The sequence below is a fragment of the Sorex fumeus genome, unplaced genomic scaffold (assembly GCF_029834395.1).
Source record: "Sorex fumeus unplaced genomic scaffold, SorFum_2.1 ptg000030l, whole genome shotgun sequence".
Lineage (NCBI taxonomy): Eukaryota > Metazoa > Chordata > Mammalia > Eulipotyphla > Soricidae > Sorex > Sorex fumeus.
In genome coordinates this window covers 5,519,788-5,537,126 of record NW_026606087.1, presented here as the reverse complement: position 1 = coordinate 5,537,126, position 17,339 = coordinate 5,519,788, and the positions used below count along the sequence as shown (strand labels likewise).

Sequence of the window (17,339 nt, the reverse complement as noted above, 5' to 3'; positions counted from 1 at the left end):
GGGACTTCTGCCCCACAGCACACACACTCTCTGTGCATACAGGTGTATGAGTTTGACCCCAGCCTCTTCCTCCACCCCTGCTTAGACCTCACTTGACTTGCTGAGGAGCCCCAGACATGAGGATTGGATAGCCGTGTCCATTTGCCTCATGGCCTTTTAATCTGAGGAGAACTCACTGTTTCTCCATGTAGGCATATGCCAAACTCTCTCCCTCCATGGCCCAGGAAGAGAGCTGAAGTGTTTGAACATTTGCCAGGCATGCCATGCACTAGGCCGTGAGTTGAAGCCCCAGCAACCAGTGACCTCCTGAGTGCAGCTGCCCCAACAGGCCACCCAGTACTAGGGGGCCTGGGCAATGCTGGGTGTGGCTCAAATTAAAGAAAATATTTCTCCTTCTTGGGTTTCACTGTTGGTGTTAAAATTGCTCCTCCCTAATTTTATCTTCCTGGTGACAAGGAAGTAAAATTAAACGACTTGCCTCCTCCTTCAAAGACCTTGTTTACTTTCACAGAGAGTAACGGCCTCATCCATGCCAAGAGGGTTGTCTTGGTGAGTGGTAAACTGTTGGGGCTGAAAAGCTTTGAAGAGTGGAACGGTCACGGCTGGGGAAAGGAGAAGAATTCAGGGACTAAATATTCTCCTCCCCTTCCTCCTCCTCTTCCCCTTTCTTCTCCTTCTCCGTGTTTGTCTTCATCTTCTTCCTCTTTCTTTTTAACTTTCTCCCCCCTTCCCTGCCCTCTGCTGTACTTGCTGTGATGACTGCGGGGGGAGGCAGGTGTTTCCTCACACACTCGGCAGTGAAGCTCACCCATTCCGCCGCGGGGTTTGCTGGGGGTCACACTCTACTTGTAGGGCTTGCACACACTCACTCTTTAGTTAATAGGGGTCGCACATCTGGCCAAGGGACAGCCGGAAGTGGCTTGTGGAGCCCAGGAGAGCAGACAGCAGAGCTCTGCAGAGCCAGGGCAGCATGTGGCTCATGCTATGACACAGGAAATGGAATTTGCCTCATTTTTGTCTTGCCACAAGCACTCCAGCCCACCCCAACCTCTAGTCCCCATATTTTCCTCTGAAAAGCCCACTGGTTGCTTTTTAAATATAAATTTGAAAATTTATATTTAATTTAATCACTGTAGCACTGTCCTCTTGTTCATTGATTTGCTCGAGCGAGCACCAGTAATGTCTCCATTGCGAGATTTGTTGTTACTGTTTTTCGCATATTGAATGTGCCAAGGGGAGCTTGCCAGGCTCTGCCATGTGGGCGGGATACTCTTGGTAGCTTACCGGGCTCTCCAAGGGGGACGGAGGAATCAAACCCGGGTTGGCCGTGTGCAAGGCAAACACCCTACGCACTGTGCTTTTGCACCAGCCCATATTAAATTTAAATATAAATATATTAAATTTAAATATAAATTTTAAAATAACCAAGATCTGCCTCTGATCTTGGCCAGTGCATGGGAGCCTGTGACATGGGACAATCCTGTGGGCTTCAGAGCTCCGTCACATGCATCCTGGGTAGCATCTAAACATGCAGATGCCCTCTCCATCCTGGGTGTATGCACACATGCGCACATGCACAGGACCTGTCTGTGCTACTGGTCCTCCTGCACGGGGCCCGTGCCTGGGTTTAGGGTTCTGTTTGTCCTCACATACCTCGTTACCACACCCCCAGCTGCCTGATCTTCTGCATTCTGAACCCATTCCTTGGGGAACAGCACAAGACAAAAGTCATCCCTTGTCCCTGGAAAACCCATCTCGAAGACCCAGAATTGACCCTGCTTCGGTGACTGTCACCAAGCCCCCTGCTTCCGTCTTGAGCACTTGTGTTTGTACTGTGTGGGAGCCTGAACGGACAGTCCAGGGGCCCCTCCCAGTTCCCCTTGCTGTGACCCTCCTACAGGAGCACTTCCCCAACCTCCAAGGGCGTTGAGGGAGAAAGTGCCTCTGCCATCCACCCACTTGTGGCACACAGGCTTCCCGAGTCTGTTTTAGCTAATTCCTCTTCTCCATCCGTGCCAGGAGTAAAGATGAGCAAGGATCCTGCATGAGAGAAGGACTGGCAAAGTCCTCCTCAGTCCCCTGCCTGCATGTACTCAGTGTGGTGATGTGGAGAAGGCAGAGGAGAGCTGAGGGCCCCATGGGTGGTCTGCAGGGAGGTGCTAGGGCTCTGCCCAAGCACAGTCTGGGGTTTGACAATAGCAATTCAATTACTGGGGAAGGAGGCTCCTAAAAGGTGCTCAGGACCCCGATAGTTGATGGCAACTAACTGGACCAGCTAGTTGAGCTATATGGGAACAGGGTTATCTCATGTCGATCATATGAATGATCAGATTGGCAGATGTATGTCTTTTCTATGTTGCTTTTAGAACTATAATGTTTGTAAGTGGGAAATAGGCTAGTTTGCTGACTAAGCTTGCCTTAGTTTCTTAGGGGGAAAGGATTGGGGGAAAATGAAGAGAGAGTTGCTTGTTCTCAAGCTCTTTCTGGGCATGACAGGCATATTCTTCCTCCTTGTAGGGCACACTCGAGTCCAGAGAGCTGGGTTTCTGGGGCAGTTAGGGTCCTCAGACAGAGGTGTACAGTCCAGCTGGCATTTCCTCAGCACTCAGGTTGTGCCCAGCTCTCAGCTGAGAGTCCGCACTTGCATGCTGATCTAGGAAGCGGAGACCGCTCGCGTCTGTGGTTTATACCCTCTCCACATAGATTGTGCTTTTCTCCCCTGCTGGTCAGGCTGACCTGCAGTTGTCCTCGCCCACTTCCTCAGTTCTTTCGAGGATGTGGGGTTTTGCATGGCTGTTGTTCCCCCAACCAGAAAGCCCACTCGGGTCCTGCAGCCATCAGACCTGGGGCTGTGGACTCTGGGAGAGTCCTGGGCGCTGCCGCTCTTGGGGAGAAAAGCCAGGTTCTCATTGAAGGTGGCAACACACAAACAATACCCAGAAAACCTTAAATCTGCAGGGAATGTTCTTGTTGGATGGCACATCCTGTACTCGAAATCAGAGGCTCTGGGCCCGGGGCCGAGTGGCATTCACTCCCTGACGGTCTGTGCCTCTAATACCCCTCATTGTTGCGAATCAGGTCATCTGTTTCTCTTGGTGTTTGCCCAAGCATTTGGATGGAAATGATTTCCATTCACAGAATAATGATTTAGTGGAGGCCGAGGAACAGAGCCCTTTGATCTATTGCTTTGTGGTGCCTGGGTCACGGGAAAAATAGCAATGACTGCACTGGGGTGGATCTTGAATGTAAAAAGCCAAACCAGGGCTGCTGAATAGGGGGGTGTTGAAGAGCAGGGGAGGCGAGGGCACCCGTAGTAGCCTGTGTGCTGGGACTCTGACCCCGCTCGTTGTTTCCAAACAGCAGAAGATAAAAGAGCTGTCCCGTGACCTGCCATGTGCTTGCGTGGGGCTCGACTGTGCTGCGTGCCTGGGGGTGGGGCTGGGGAACCATTTGCAGTCTTGCCTGCTGCAGCCAGTGGGGAACAAAGGCCAGCACTGAATCTGGGTCTGCTCCGAGGACCCTGTGAGGGTGGAAGAGGCCCCAGGCCAGAGAGGGAGTTCAGGGTGATGGTGATGGCGCCAAGTCCCTAGGGTACTGGCTGTTTGGAGAAGGCACTGGCTAGAGGCAGGGGATTGAGAAGCCCAACCCCAGTATCCAGGAGAGCCTAACCCTGCAGGGTACAAAGTGGGGTAGTAAATCTATCCCCCTGCCCCATATCAGAAATAACACCAGCTCAGTGTGGGCAGCCCCACTCACTCCCTAGAGACTAGCCTGACCATGGACATGACTTTGGTAGCCCTTGCAGGCGGGAGGCAAAGGGTGTTTAAGAAAGCAGGGTTCTGTGGCCTTCAGTGTCCAGATTGAGCCATCAGAACTGAGATATGGAATTATCAGTTACCCAGACAGCTAGGTAACTACTTATCTAAACCAGGATGCTGCAGCTAAATACTGATGCTGTTGGAAAAGCAGTAGCATCACTGCTGGGGAAAGTGGGCTGAATGGCCACATAATTTTCAAACCAGATTCTATACTTCTTTGACATTCATAAAATGTTGTTTTCTGGGAGCTGCTGTAGCGCTTGCCTGGCTAACAAAGCTGGCTGTGCAGACCCTGGCCAGCCAAGAGGAATCCCGAGTTTCTTCCCTGGGGGGTGATCTTGTGGTGGTGCCTTGGCAGGTGGTTTCAGTAAGGCAGCACTGAGGGGCTTCTGCAGGCCTCGCTGTCACTGGGCTGAGCTCCAAGTCATGGACAGCAGCTGTTCCTGCCCACCCGGATCGCAGAAACCCTTTCTGCTTTGGGGTGTCCTGCCTGTGCTGGGCTATGGCCCCGCGCCCCTTCTGGTAGAACCCCTGGCTCCCTGGATGGAGAAAGTTGCCTCCTGAGCATGTGCTCTGAACAGCTGCGGAACCCCATGTCCTGGCCAGCAGCCGTGTCCTGCAGGGACACCTCCCAGGGCTGGCTTGGGGCTGTGCTTGGGGCAGTCGCCCCCATGATCCTGCACTTACCTTGTTCTCCTGATCATTGCAGGTGGACAACCAGACCCAAGAGAATGACATGAACAAGAGGAGGCGGAAGGGCGTTAACAACCTGGATGAGGTATATGCGCAGAGAGTCCGTTTGCTTGACTCCCCCAGAGACCACCCCCCACCCCCCGGCCATGGCATATGCACTGGCCCTGTCTCTCCCCCCACTGAACACAGCCCAGTGGACCTGGGGTTCTGGTCGTCTCCTCTCTGTCCTACTCACTAGCTCTGTGCCCTTGAGAAGGTAAAACCACCTGTGGCAGCTCAGGACTGTGAAATAGAGGAATCATTGCAAAGGTGTGAAACTTGGCAGGACTTTTAAGGGTGAAATAAGAGGAGGAATGTCATGCCCGGCATGCACCTGGCACATGTGTTAATCAGTATATAATCCCTCTTGACAGTAAGTCAGAAAGACCCTCACAGCCACCAGTGCCTTATGTTTTCGGTACTCTTTAGTCTCGTGCCCACAAACGCCACCTTCTGGTAATAGGAGAGAAGTACAGGCTTTTTGATCCAAACCGAGTCTAGTGACTGAAAAATAAGATTTTTTTCTTTTTTCTTTCTTTCTTTCTTTCTTTCTTTCTTTCTTTCTTTCTTTCTTTCTTTCTTATTAAATCACCGTGAGCTGCACTTACAAAACTTTCATGATTGTGTTCACCCTCTGCCTCTGTGGCAGACAGTTTCCTTTTTACTCTCTCTACTTTGGACCATTATGGTTTCAATACAGACATGACAGGCCATCATATTTGGTCCTTTATCTACTTTTAGCACACATCTCCCTGAACGATCCCTCCAACCATCATTGACGTAGTGATCCCTTCCCTATCCCAGCTGCTTTCTCCCCCAGCTCATGAGGCAGGCTTCCAACTGTAGAGCAGTCATATTATGTTAAAATAAGATTCTTGAAAGAATATCAGTTCCTCCTTCCCCAGTCATTTCTTCAGAGCCCTGAGATATAGAGTTCATTCAAATATCCCTGGTAATGTGACAAAATTGGGCATGGATATTTCCAGGGATGTGTATGAAGTCAGCTCTGTTTAGTCACATGGAGCTTGTCCGGGATTTGTAAGAATTCAGCTCTAACTAGATTACTGTGGGGTTCCCCAGTGATGATTTCTTCAGATTCAAATTTTAGGACTTAAAAGAGACTTCTGTCTCTTGTGGTTGACATGTTCTTCATTGCTGCTTATTTTTATGAAGTCTCTGTTCAGATCTGTGACTTGCATCCTGTGGAAGCCTTGTCGAGGAGTCCCCACAACAGAGAACTGACAAAAACTAGAGGCAGCAGGCCCACCTTGGGGTGTGGGAGGGGTGGGTGGGAGGCGCTCCATATTAGACACCCCACTTCTGGGAATGTCTAAGAGAAGCACCGATAAGAAAAAAATCTGGAGTTTAGTCCACACCTTTAATGGTATATTCTTAAAAAAAAATTTTGTTGTGGTTGTTCTTTGGAGGGCCACTCCTTGGTGTACGGGGACCAGGTGGTGTTGGGGATCGAACCTGCCCTTTCAGCATGCAAAGCAGGCTCTCCAGCCCAATGAGCCATCTCTCCAGCCCTCGGTTCACATCTTTAAATTCACGCAGACATATATCCAAAGAGTTCCAGTTACCCTTGTCCCAATCCTTTCTAGAACTCCTTTCCTTCAAGACTGTCTGTCCTGTCTCTTGGCTCTGGCACAATCAAGGAGCCAATGACTCGATCATTTGGAGGAAGAACCGGGCTGACTGACGAGGCTGGAGAGACACGTGCTGTCCTCAGTTGCAGGCTGGACCTTGTCTCTGTACCGGTCATTCTCCCAAGAGATTTCCCCTCCTGAGAAACGCCCACTGGGTCCATTCATCTCCCCAGAGTTCTGCCTTTCGCACCCATGGCTGTGTGCTGTTCCTGTGGATGATGGCACAGTGGCTGTGCCTCCAAAGGAAAGGGAAAAAATATGGGTTGCTCCCGCAACCAGGAGAAAGGGCTCCGACCTGTTCTCTGAGCCAGTGATTTAACCAGACAGCCAAATTCTTGCTACTCTCAGTGTGGGCCACAAACCTGGGGCATCGCAGCACCCTGGCACCCACCCTTGAGCTCCTGAGTCTGTGTCCACCTCCGTGGGAGACCCCAGTGTGTCATGGGACTTCAGTCTGAGAAGTGCTGATCCGTGGTCCTGACCCACCTGGGTCTTGTGTAAACCGTGGCCACCCCAGGAACCCCTCTTTCCCCCCAAGGCCTTGCTTTGTTTGCAGACTCACTTTCCATACTTCAAAGTGGGCAGCGAGCCTTTGGTTTGTGTTTGTCCAGCACTTCAGAGTGACCGAGCATACAAGGTTCCCCGGGGGGAGTGAGAGGGAGTTTTGAAAGAAAACAATTACTCTTCTCATGAATTTCTTCCGAGGAAGCCCGCTTTGTTGTCTGGCCCCTGAAGGAGAACCCTTGGGAAAGTAGGCCGCCCCCACCTTGACCCCTACCCCCCTGCCCTGAGGATCGGGGGATGCATGGGAAGGAGATCCCTTAGGAAACCAGACTTTCAGTGAACACTGGGAACCTTCAATGTTTGATTTTTTTTTTTTAGTAGCAAGTTAAGCAAATCTTACATCGGGTTCTATTTTCTAAAAAGGGCCTTAGCAAGACAGTCATTGTGTGCACCTCACCTGTCTGTGGACAGGTTGATGCCACTTTCCCAGGAGTCAAGCAATGAGAAGATCCCTCACCCGGGTCTCAGCCCCCCACCCCACCCCAAATCCACAGCCCTGATCTCATCCTGAGGGAGCACCAAGCGCACCCAGACTAGGGGTCTTGCTGCCAGGCAGCTGGCCTGTCCCCTTTAGAAGTGTCAACATTGGGTGAGCTGCTTGCCTCATCTGCAGCCTACCCAGATTAAATCCCCACCATCATATATGATCTCAGGGCCCCACCAGGAGTGATCCCTGAGCACAGAATCAGGGGATAAGCCTTGAGAACAGCTGAGTGTTGTTTCAAAAACAACAAAACAAGGAGGCTATAAAATAATCCAGTGGGTAAGACACTTAACCTTGCACATGACCGATCCAGGTTCGATTGCTAGCACCGCATATGGCCCCCCTGAGCCCCACCAGGAGTGATTCCTGAGCACAGCCAACCCTAGCCCAATCCCTGACACCACCTGGCCTCTTGAGCAGAGACTCATGAGTAGCCCTGAGCACTGCTGAGGTGACCACCCCCCCCCCCATGAAATAATGAAGGAATCAGTAAATGAGGCATTATAGAACAGGATGGGTGTGGTTGGAGGGAAGTGCTGAGGAGAGAGGAGAAAGAAACCAGGAGTCTCCTGCCTGCCTGCACCCACCTCTCCCCCCCCCCATCCCCACCACACACACACCCAACCCAGTTTGTCACCTCTTGGCAGCCATAAGATGTTTGAAAATTATTCTGCTCATCGTGTCATTATCCCATTTGATCTTTGCAATAGCCCTGTGAAAAGGAACACTACTCCCACTTCACAAATGCAGAGACCTCAGAGAAATTAAGTGCATTGCCAAGGTCTCTGGGCTGGGCCCCGAAAGCCTCAGAAATCAAAGAAACCATTTGGTTGCCAACCCTGGGGCGTCTTTAGCAGGATGCGCCCTCTTGGGAGCATGATCTTCATCAGACACCCTCTGCCTCTGTGCTACCTTCTGTGGACCCCCAACAGGAAGGGGTATCCTGTTTCAGAAAACATCCCCCGTGTCCTGGGCCCCCCCGGACCCCTTGCTGATTTTTGGCTTCCGGAGTCCAATAACCAAGGCACTGGTTTGGTCTTTGCAGCCTTCAGCCTTTTCCAGAAGGAGTTTGAACTCTGATCCAGAAAGCAGCAGCAGTAAAGAAGGTGGAAATCAGAACAAAGTCAAGTCCATGGCCACCCAGCTGCAGGCCAAGTTCGAGGAGAATTCTCGGGGCTCATCCCTGCTGAGGCAGGTGAGTGCTGCCAAAGGCCGCCTGGGCCGGCCTTCCCGGGGGCCAGGTCATCCTGAGAAGTGAGCCAAAAGCGGCCAGCCAGGGCTCTTTTGAAGGTACAAGACTCCACCTGTTTCTAGTTTGGTGGCTTGGGGGGTGAGCAGATGTTTCTTGAAGGGGTCTGATGGCCAGTATTTTAAACTTTGGGGCCTGTTGAATCTCTCCCTCTCTACCCCACTCTGCTACTGTATTAAAGAAGCAGCCATGGAGCTAAAGGAAGTGTGTGTGGCTGTGTTCCAATAAAACTTTATTTATAAAAACAGGCAGCAGGGCCAGGAAGCAGTTATAGGAATGTGTGTGGCTGTCTGCCAATAAAACTTTATTTACAAAAACAGGCAGGTCAATTTGGCCCAAGGACTACAGTTTGTATATGTAGATGTTCCGATCTGGGGAATATCCTTCCCCTGATGAGGTTTGACTTTGCAACCGTGACCTGGTTTGCAACCGGCTCTGAGAGGGTAGTGCTTGGCGAGGTGCTGGCAGTCTTGAAGCCTGTGGTGAGAAGCCCCACCCTAACTAGGAGAAACTGAGTCATGGGGCTGTCTCTCCATGTGAGCACACACAACCCCCCTTGTTTTCTGCTGCCACTTCCTGGTTCCTTCATCTTGGGAAGTACAACTACTGTATGGGGCAGGGCAGTCTGAGGCCAAGAGGGCTGTATGACTCTGGTTCAGACTGCTGGCGAGGTTGACCCCTCCACCCTCTGGCTTGACCATCTGTGCTGCCCCTAGTTTCTGCTATCTTCACATTACCAATGTCTGGAATGTGGGGTTCCTGTCACATGACAGGTCTGTTCCTTGCAAGAGAAGAATAGGTGCAAGGTTAATTAGTTTGAGAGGGGTGGTGTCCTGCTTTCTCTCACCTGCTAGCCAGTGCCTGTGGACCTGTGGCTCCAGCTTGGTGTCCAGGCCTTGATGTGGGCCATACGTGCCCCTCCAGGGCAAACCCACATTCACCAGCAAGCTGGGAGTGGGTTCTAAAGAGCCATCTCTTCTTTTATTTTGGAAAATTTTCTGTTTGGGTGCCATTCTTGGTAGTGCTCAGGACATCCATACTTCTGACTCTGTTCTCAGGGTCATTGTTAGCGGGGCTCAGGGGGACCATATGTAGTGCTGGGGGTCAAACTGGACTGTGTTACCTGTGGTAAGGGCCCTCTTCCCATGAGTCGTAACACTCTGAGCTTTTTTCTCAATGCCTAGTTCTGGAGACTAGGCTCCTCTGGTCCCAGAGCCCAGTGAGGACAACATGCTCAGAAAAGTATAGAAAATGTAACTCTTTGACCTCTAACTAGCAGGAAGATTCCTCCTTCTCAGGGGGATACCAGGGCTGTCCACCCTAGCCGGGCATGAGCTCTGCCCAGGGATCTGGACTGGAATGGAAAGCACAGCCTCCCTGGGACCCCCATGTAGTCTGGGAGTTGGGGACTCGCGGGGTCCAGACTTCAGGTTTCGGGTGCTGGCATTCCTCTGGGGTATCTCTCTCCTGCCTCCCTCCCTCTGACCATCTCAGCCTCACTCCTCTTTTCCTTCCTGTCTCCTGTGGCTGCTTTCTCGGACTCACCCTCCTCCCAGGAGCATCATGGCTCAGGGATAGGTAAGCCCATCGTGCGCTCCTCCTCCGACCCGCCTACCTATGGGCACGGCCCCCCTCCAGAGGAGCCCACACCCAGCCCATCAGCTCCTCTGAAAAGGCAGGTAGGGCTCCTTCCAGTGGGCGCTGTCCTGGGGATCCAGAGGGGCAGGGGCGGGGGCGTGCTTTGCACCCCAGGTGGGGCTGATGGCCAGTGTCCTTGGTCACCCCGACCAGTTAGACACACCCAAGGACCACGGTCCTGCTCCCACATGTTCTTTGCTGAGGGGAAACAAACCTTGGCAGGGAAGGGGTTTTGGAAATGTCCCTGGATGCTTAGCTTTCAAGTGGGGCATCACCAGAGTCAACTGTAGCACTGTCCTCCCATTGCTCATCAATTTGCTCGAGCGGGCCCAGTAACGTCTCCATCGTGAGACTTGTTGTTACTGTGTTTGGCATATCGAATATGTCATGGGTAGCTTGCCAGGCTTTGTCGTGAGGGCGAGATACTCTCGGTAGCTTGCCAGGCTCTCCGAGAGAGGCGGAGGAATTGAACCCGGGTCGGCCGAGTTGGCTGCGTGCAAGACAAATGCCCTATTGCTGATTTCTAGTTAATAATGGTAGATTGGGGGCCCTAAGGGCCATACATCGGCTGCCCTGTCTTGGCTGGGTCGGATTGAGCTGGTGACTGTCTCCCTGGGCACAGGGTGGGGTGGACCAGGCAGAGGAGGCAGGCAACACCCTCAGATTGAAGGTCTTCCAGCTTGGAGATCAGGGCTTGAGATTTGAACTCATAGACCACATGGGGCAGAGGTCAGGACAGTGCGTTGTTCCTGGGGCTGGAGTGAGGAAGCTCTAGGCAGCTGCATTACAGGAAACTTTTGCTGTGCACCTGTCACCTGAGCAGTGTTACGAAACAAAACAACGAATTGCATGCTCACTCCCAATGAAATCAGAATCTTTGAGCGGGACCCAAAGATCTTTCATTTTTGTGTGGGAGTAGAGGGGATGTATTTGAACCACATTTGGCAGTGCTCAGGGCGTACTCCTGGCTCTGTGCTCAGGGCTCACTCCTGGCAGTGCTAGGGAACGCCATGTGGTTCTGGGGATCAAACCAGGGCCAACTGCATGCAAGGCAAGCATCTGAGCTGGTGTGCTATCTCTCCAGCCTTTATTTTTTTTTTTTAAGTTTTTGTTAACTTTTATTTCCTGTGTTTAGCCACAAGGGCCAGAGGGTGCTGGGGGTGGAATCTGGGGCTCCCCTGTGCCACACATGTGCACCAGCCCTTTGAGACACATCCTGACCCCATATTTGGCTGTTTTTCAGTGCCTTGGGGGTAGTCCAGAGAACAGCTAGAACTGAGACACAGGGTCAGCTTTTGGTGTTGTGGGTGGTTCTGCAGCAGAGGGCCCATCATCGACTCAGGGGGCTGGGTTTGGAGTCACGAACCTAGCGAGCACGCCCCTATCCTGGGCCTCACGAGTGGCCTGTGTGCCAGCTTCCCAGGCAGGGCCCATGGGGAAGGAAGCCTGATTTCCCTTCTCTCCCAGCTCTTCCCGGAAGTTGTGACTGGGCAAGTGCTCCAGGAACTAAAGCAAATAGCCGCTGGTGGTGAGGCCAAGAGCAGGCCCTGGAGAGCCAGAGCTAAGTCTGACCTACAGCTGGGGGTGGCCCACCATCCTGCCGCCCTGCCTGCCACCTGTCCCGGAGTGCTGGCCCTCTCTGGGGTGCTGCGGCGGCTACAGCAGGTGGAGGAAAAGATTGTACAGGTGAACCCTTTGCTCTGTTCGTGCCGGGCACCCTCTCTCCCTCCCCACTTCCTCCTGCCCAGGGCTGGGGGGAGGGGTCTCCCTCCTTCTGTCCACTCCCTGTCTCCCATCCTGCATCTTCCTGACCCCTGCTTTCTCCTGGCTAGGACCTCAACCTCTGTCACACTCTGCTTTTCTTTCTCGCTCTCCTGAACTGCAGAAGAGGGCTCAGAGCTTGGCCAACAGGGAATTTCACACAAAGAACATAAAGGAGAAGGCAGCTCACCTGGCCTCCATGTTTGGACATGGGGATATCCCTCAGGTAAATAGAGTCCGGGGGGAGCCTCCTCCCCACCTCCCACCCCCCGCCACCAAGTAACCAAGCTCAGTATCCTGGGCATTGGGAACTCTTCGTTTTTGGTGTCCCCGAGAGATGAAAAATGGTCTCAATTTAAAAACAAAAACAAAAACAAAAACAAAAAAACCCCTCTCAAATGGGAAGATTCAAAAGAAGTAGAGAAATCATTTAAAAAAAAATGAAGGGAATAAAACAGGGAGAAAAGAGGAAACTCAGGACTCTAAAATCCAAGCCAGTCTGGGCAGTTCTGGGCTTCCTGAGGGTCAGTGTGGAGAGGGGAGCTGGTCAGTGCTTAGAATCCTGAGCCTTGCTGGTGTGTGCCAGCCAGGTACTCTGGGGGCTCTGGACACATGGGACAATCTCCCTGGGACCTCGCATGGAGAAACCCTGAACCATGAGGTCACCCCCAGGTCCTCACCTGCTCTCTGTTTGGGTCACTGTGCCTCAGAATAGGCAGTGCAGCCTCCAGGAGCCCGGGGCTTGCTGCCGGCCCCGAGGAAGCAGCAGGGCTGAGGCTGCGGCCAGGTGGGATGCCCGCACACCGCTCCTCTGCAGCTGTCCCCTCATCTTCCCAGCACTATGTCAGCTGCTCCGTTGCACTGTCTCGGGGAGGATGCATTGCCTTTAGCTCGGTTTTACGAGCCCTGGATCCATGGTCTGTGGCTACCTGCCCCCAGGGAGCTCGGGACTTCCCCTTCTGAAGCTGGCAGCTGCCACATCAGTTCTCCAACCTCCAGAGCACAAGAGTAGGCACTGGGGTCTGCAAGCTGCCGTGCGGCAGGGAGAGTGTGGACCAACTCTGGCTCTCCTGCGACCAGGAGCTGGGATAGTTGTAGGCAAATGGGGTGAGACCAGGTGCCGAGGAGTCCTGCGGGGCTCCCAAGACAGGCTCCTGTCCTGTCCTGAGATTCGGGCCATCGTGTCTAAACCCCCCTCTTAGAGTAGGTAGGCTGGGCTGCATTGTTGAGCTGAGTACCCCTAGACCTTGCCCTGGAATAATTCTGGTTTCCTCTGTCTCTGTTCTATGCAGAATAAGCTTCTCTCTAAAGGCCTGTCTCCTCCTCTTCCTCCATCCTCTCCCTCCAACTCCTGCCTCCCATCTCCTGACCCAGCTGCAACTTCCTCTCCAGCAACTGCTGACTCTGTTTCTCCTGCCAAAAAGGTAATAATTGTCTCTATCCCTTTGTTTCCTCTGCTCTCTGCAAGTTCTGAGAAGTTCTGCTCAGCCTGCTGGGACAAACACTGGGGCTGAGCCCTTGTCTTTTGGGGCCACACCCGGCGATGCTCAGGGGTTACTCCTGGCTCTGCACTCAGGAATTACTCCTGGTCCCGTGTTGTAAAGGCTTATATTCTACAGGGGGAAGGAAATGGTCTGTGATAATATAATACCTAGGTGAATTCTAGAATGCTTGAAGCTAAGGCCACATGTCCTGTGGGACCAGCTCTGCTGGGGAAGGGCTGTCACGTTACAGAGGGCATTGAGGCAGGGGTGAGGTCAGGCTCTTTATGATGTATAGCCCTGGCAACTTTCTACCCTACTGTCTGTTCCCGAATACTGAAGATCCAGGAAGACTTAGCCAACCTTCTTCTGAGGAGCCTCCCCACTCCCAGGGAAGCAAAGGTGGTCACTAAATCCCAGAGTTGCCCTCACTGAGGCCATCATGCCCTCACCTGAGGTCTTCATGCTCATACCTGTGCACACAGAATCCTGTTCCATCTTAAGATTCACATAGATATTATGGGTGTTGGGGCCTGGATAGTCAGAAGGAACCAGGAACTTTTCTCATTTAGGGTCCAGATTCTTATTGGAATCTTGGTCTTTTAATGCCTTGGACAACAGGATTAGAATTCATTGTCCCCAGAGCCATCAAAGTACCCATCGAACCCAGCCTTTGGAGGAAGTACCAGCTCTCTGAGTTAACCATGAGTTAATCCTCTCTCACAAAGGGAGGTCAGAGCCTCTTTGGCCTCTGGCAAGGCTGGTGAGCTCCTATAAGGGCAAGAGGGCATCTAGGTGTTTGGAGAGCTGACCAGGGGGACTGGGACTATGGTTGGATTATGAGAGACTGTACCTTGCAAAAGGAGTTTTCTCTACCCAAGAGAGTGTTTGTTTAAAAACTGGATTTGCAGGGTTTTGCTCCAGAGATTTGCATATTAGAGGGAAGCAAGGCCCCCTGGGTTGTGCAAGCTGCCTTTATTCCATCTGCACCAAAGAGATCTCGCTATGTCTCCCCCAACCTCATCACCCCCCTCTGTCCCTGGAACAGAGGTTGGAATCAAGCTGGGGCATTTTATCTGCAGGGGGCTGGCATGTCTGAGAGAGGCACCGTGTTTAAGGGGAAAGAACGTGGCTGGGAGCCAGGCTGAGTGTGGGCAGAGGAGTCACAGGGTGATGCAGACAAGTGAGTCTCAGTGATTTAGTTACTCCTGCCCAGGAATGTAGAGAGAAAAGGGCCAGAGAGGGCTCCGCGCTGGTGCACCCGCCCTGCAGGTATGAGGCTGTGAGCGTGATTCCTGACTTCAACCCACCTGCCCTGTGCCATTTGGGATCCCTGGCACCACAGCCAAGAGGGCACGCCCCAGCATCATTACAGCAGTGGCAGCAATGGGAAGGTGGAAACAAGAAAAATTACATTAGAAAAGGGAGAGGACAGCAAGATATCCTGAAGGCGATTGGCATACTGGGTGCCTTCCACCCAGAGGACATTTGAACATGCCCAAAGAACCTTGTGAGTGGATGGGTGCTTTTTTAGTGGGGGAGAATTCTAGAAGAAAATCCATTTTCCTGAAAGACATGTGAACTCTCTCAGAACAAAGAAATCAGGTTTCCATCCCCGTACCCACAATGGCGACAGTGCCAGGGCCTCCCAGAACCCCAGCTGCCCCTCTGGGAGGCAGGGTCATAAGACCCACAGCACAGTGTCTGATGCCCCCGGCCAGAGACACCCCCTCTGCTTCCCCCAGGAAGTCACAGCCCCCCAGACCTGCTGATTCTCAGCTCTGAGGGTGTTGTTTCTCAACCCCCTTAAGTGAGGCAGTTTCAAGCCTTGCAATCTCCCTCCCTCCCCCACTCGCCTTTTTTACTGGCCCTGAGCAAGTCACCAAGGTCCCAGGTGCCCTGTGTGTCCTCTTATGTGTGTCATTCTGGGACTCTGAGTGAGGAAGTTCCTTCCCCGAAATCTGCTCCCTTCCTCCCTGGTGAAAGTCCCCTTCCTGCCCAGCTTCTGCCCTGGGGTCTGGCAGCTCTTGGACTGACCCCTGAGGGCTCCCCAGGATTCCTGGCAGGTGGCCTAGCACTGTGGAAACACAGCAGGGACACCTGGTGCCCTTGGCTGCATTCCAGGCTTAAGGGGGAACGACCCATTGTTAGGTTGTAAATGGGCTGGGAACCCGTTTCCTCCTCCACGCTTCCTCCTCCATGCAGCAGGTGTACTGTGCCAAGGAGGAGAGATGAGTGGGACAGGGCGGAGCCTTCGGGGATGGCAAGCCCCAGGGGCCAGTTCAGAGCAGGCCAAGAATGGCCCCACTCTCCAGCCAGGGACTGTCTCCGTGCCTCAGGAATGGCTCGGCCAAGCCATTGTTTGCAGCCGCTGGCGAGTGTGGGTGGTGGGGCATCAGTTTCATCACCACATTATTATCGGGGGGGGGGGGGGGGGGGTATGGGGCTTGAGAGAGGCTGGTGCAGTCCGTCTGGGTGGGCCGCACCATGTGACACAGAGCAGCGACTCCAAGGCAGCACATTTCCTGAGTGGAACATGCCATTGAGATGAGGAAGAAGCGAGTCCATCATGTGTCAGCTTGCACCAGGTGGTGCTTTGTGCTCAGTACCTACCTGGCAAGTGCTTCTTGGAGCCAGCAGCGCACCAGGGCTGCCAGACTCAAAGATGACCCTTTTCTGCTGCCCTGCAAGGAGGGCAGTGACCCATCCCCCAACCCCCAGCCTGCCCCACCCCCACCACCAATTACAGATAAAGAAGCTGGGGCTCACGGACATGGTGTGCACAGGGTGATGGAGTGTCATGTGAGGTGGTGGCCCAGCAGAACAGCCCGCACTCTAGCTTGTTCTGTTTGATTAGCTAGAAGACAATTCAAAAGGGGAAAGAGGAAATAAGAAATACCCCAGTTCAGGGCTGGAGCTGTAGTACATCAGGTAGGGTGTTTGCCTTGCATGCGGCCGATCCAGGTTCGATTCCCGGAATCCCATATGGTCCCCCACCAGGAGTAATTCCTGAGTGCAAAGCCAGGAGTAACCCCTGTGCATCGCTAGGTGTGACCCCAAAAAAGAAGCAAAAAAGAAAAAAAGAAATACCCCAGTTCTTCAAACATATAAAGTTAAAAGATACATAGAGGGTACCAGCACTTAAGAACTAATAACCGGGCATGATCATTTAACGCTTCACCTGCCATCCCTTTGGCATTGTTGTTGCCAGGACAAAGTCTGGGGGGAGGGCGGGTGTCAAAGGGTCATCTTTGAGTCTGGCACCACAGACCACCTGACTGTGGTGCTCGCACATCTGTAGCTGTGATGTTGGCCAGGGACCGCACCTCAGGTTTGGGTGCTCACCTGCCTGGCCTCGGTGCTCACTAGCGTCCGCACTCCTTCAGTTGCTTGCATACATGCTGGCCCAGACATATGCTGTGAATCACACAGGGCCTACTGTGGTGCTCAGCAGAGTCACTACACAGCTCACACACAGGGTGGTCCAGGCATGTATTCCCCTGGCCGGGACACTCCATTTTAGTCCTGGCACTGACTGAAGTCTGCACCCCTTTTTGTAGTGTTTACACTCACCTGCCTGTGGCCTGGCCAGAAATCACTCAGAGCGCTGGGGGCACATAGTACAGCTGCCAGCACTTGGTGCAGGCAGGATGCTGGGGATTTGAACTCATGACTACACCTCTCCACGTACGCTGAGTCGCTACACTATTCCTTTAGGTTTCATGAGACATGATCATTTTGGGACAGATCATCAGTTTATCTAACTTGGCATTTAGACAAATGATTGCCCACCAGATTGAAAGCTCTCCTTCACGTGTATGAGGAGAGGTTTGGGCTGGACCCTGCAGTGCTCAGGGGTTATTCCCAGCTCTGCCTTCAGGAGTGACCTTTTATGGTGTCTAGGGGACCGGGGATTCAAACCAAAGTAGACACATGCGTGGCAAGAACTTGACCTCCTGTGCC

The 17,339-nt window shown here is 52.8% G+C and overlaps 1 protein-coding gene across 5 annotated transcripts in view; it reads left to right on the top strand.

The window, feature by feature from the left end:
• LOC130025014 (F-actin-monooxygenase MICAL2-like) overlaps positions 1-17,339 on the top strand; it is a 124,129-nt gene that overhangs the window by 95,154 nt on the left and 11,636 nt on the right. For 3 of the 5 annotated variants that reach the window (XR_008792636.1, XM_056115828.1, XM_056115826.1), the window contains exons 15-20: positions 4,528-4,596; positions 8,293-8,442; positions 10,053-10,175; positions 11,602-11,820; positions 12,020-12,121; positions 13,188-13,319. Coding sequence is in view for 4 of the 5 variants with exons in the window: in XM_056115828.1 (XP_055971803.1) it covers positions 4,528-4,596; positions 8,293-8,442; positions 10,053-10,175; positions 11,602-11,820; positions 12,020-12,121; positions 13,188-13,319 (795 nt within the window). In the remaining variant the exon portion in view is untranslated. The remainder of the gene's footprint in view (positions 1-4,527; positions 4,597-8,292; positions 8,443-10,052; positions 10,176-11,601; positions 11,821-12,019; positions 12,122-13,187; positions 13,320-17,339) is intronic. The other 2 variants (XM_056115827.1, XM_056115830.1) reach the window with 2 other exon arrangements.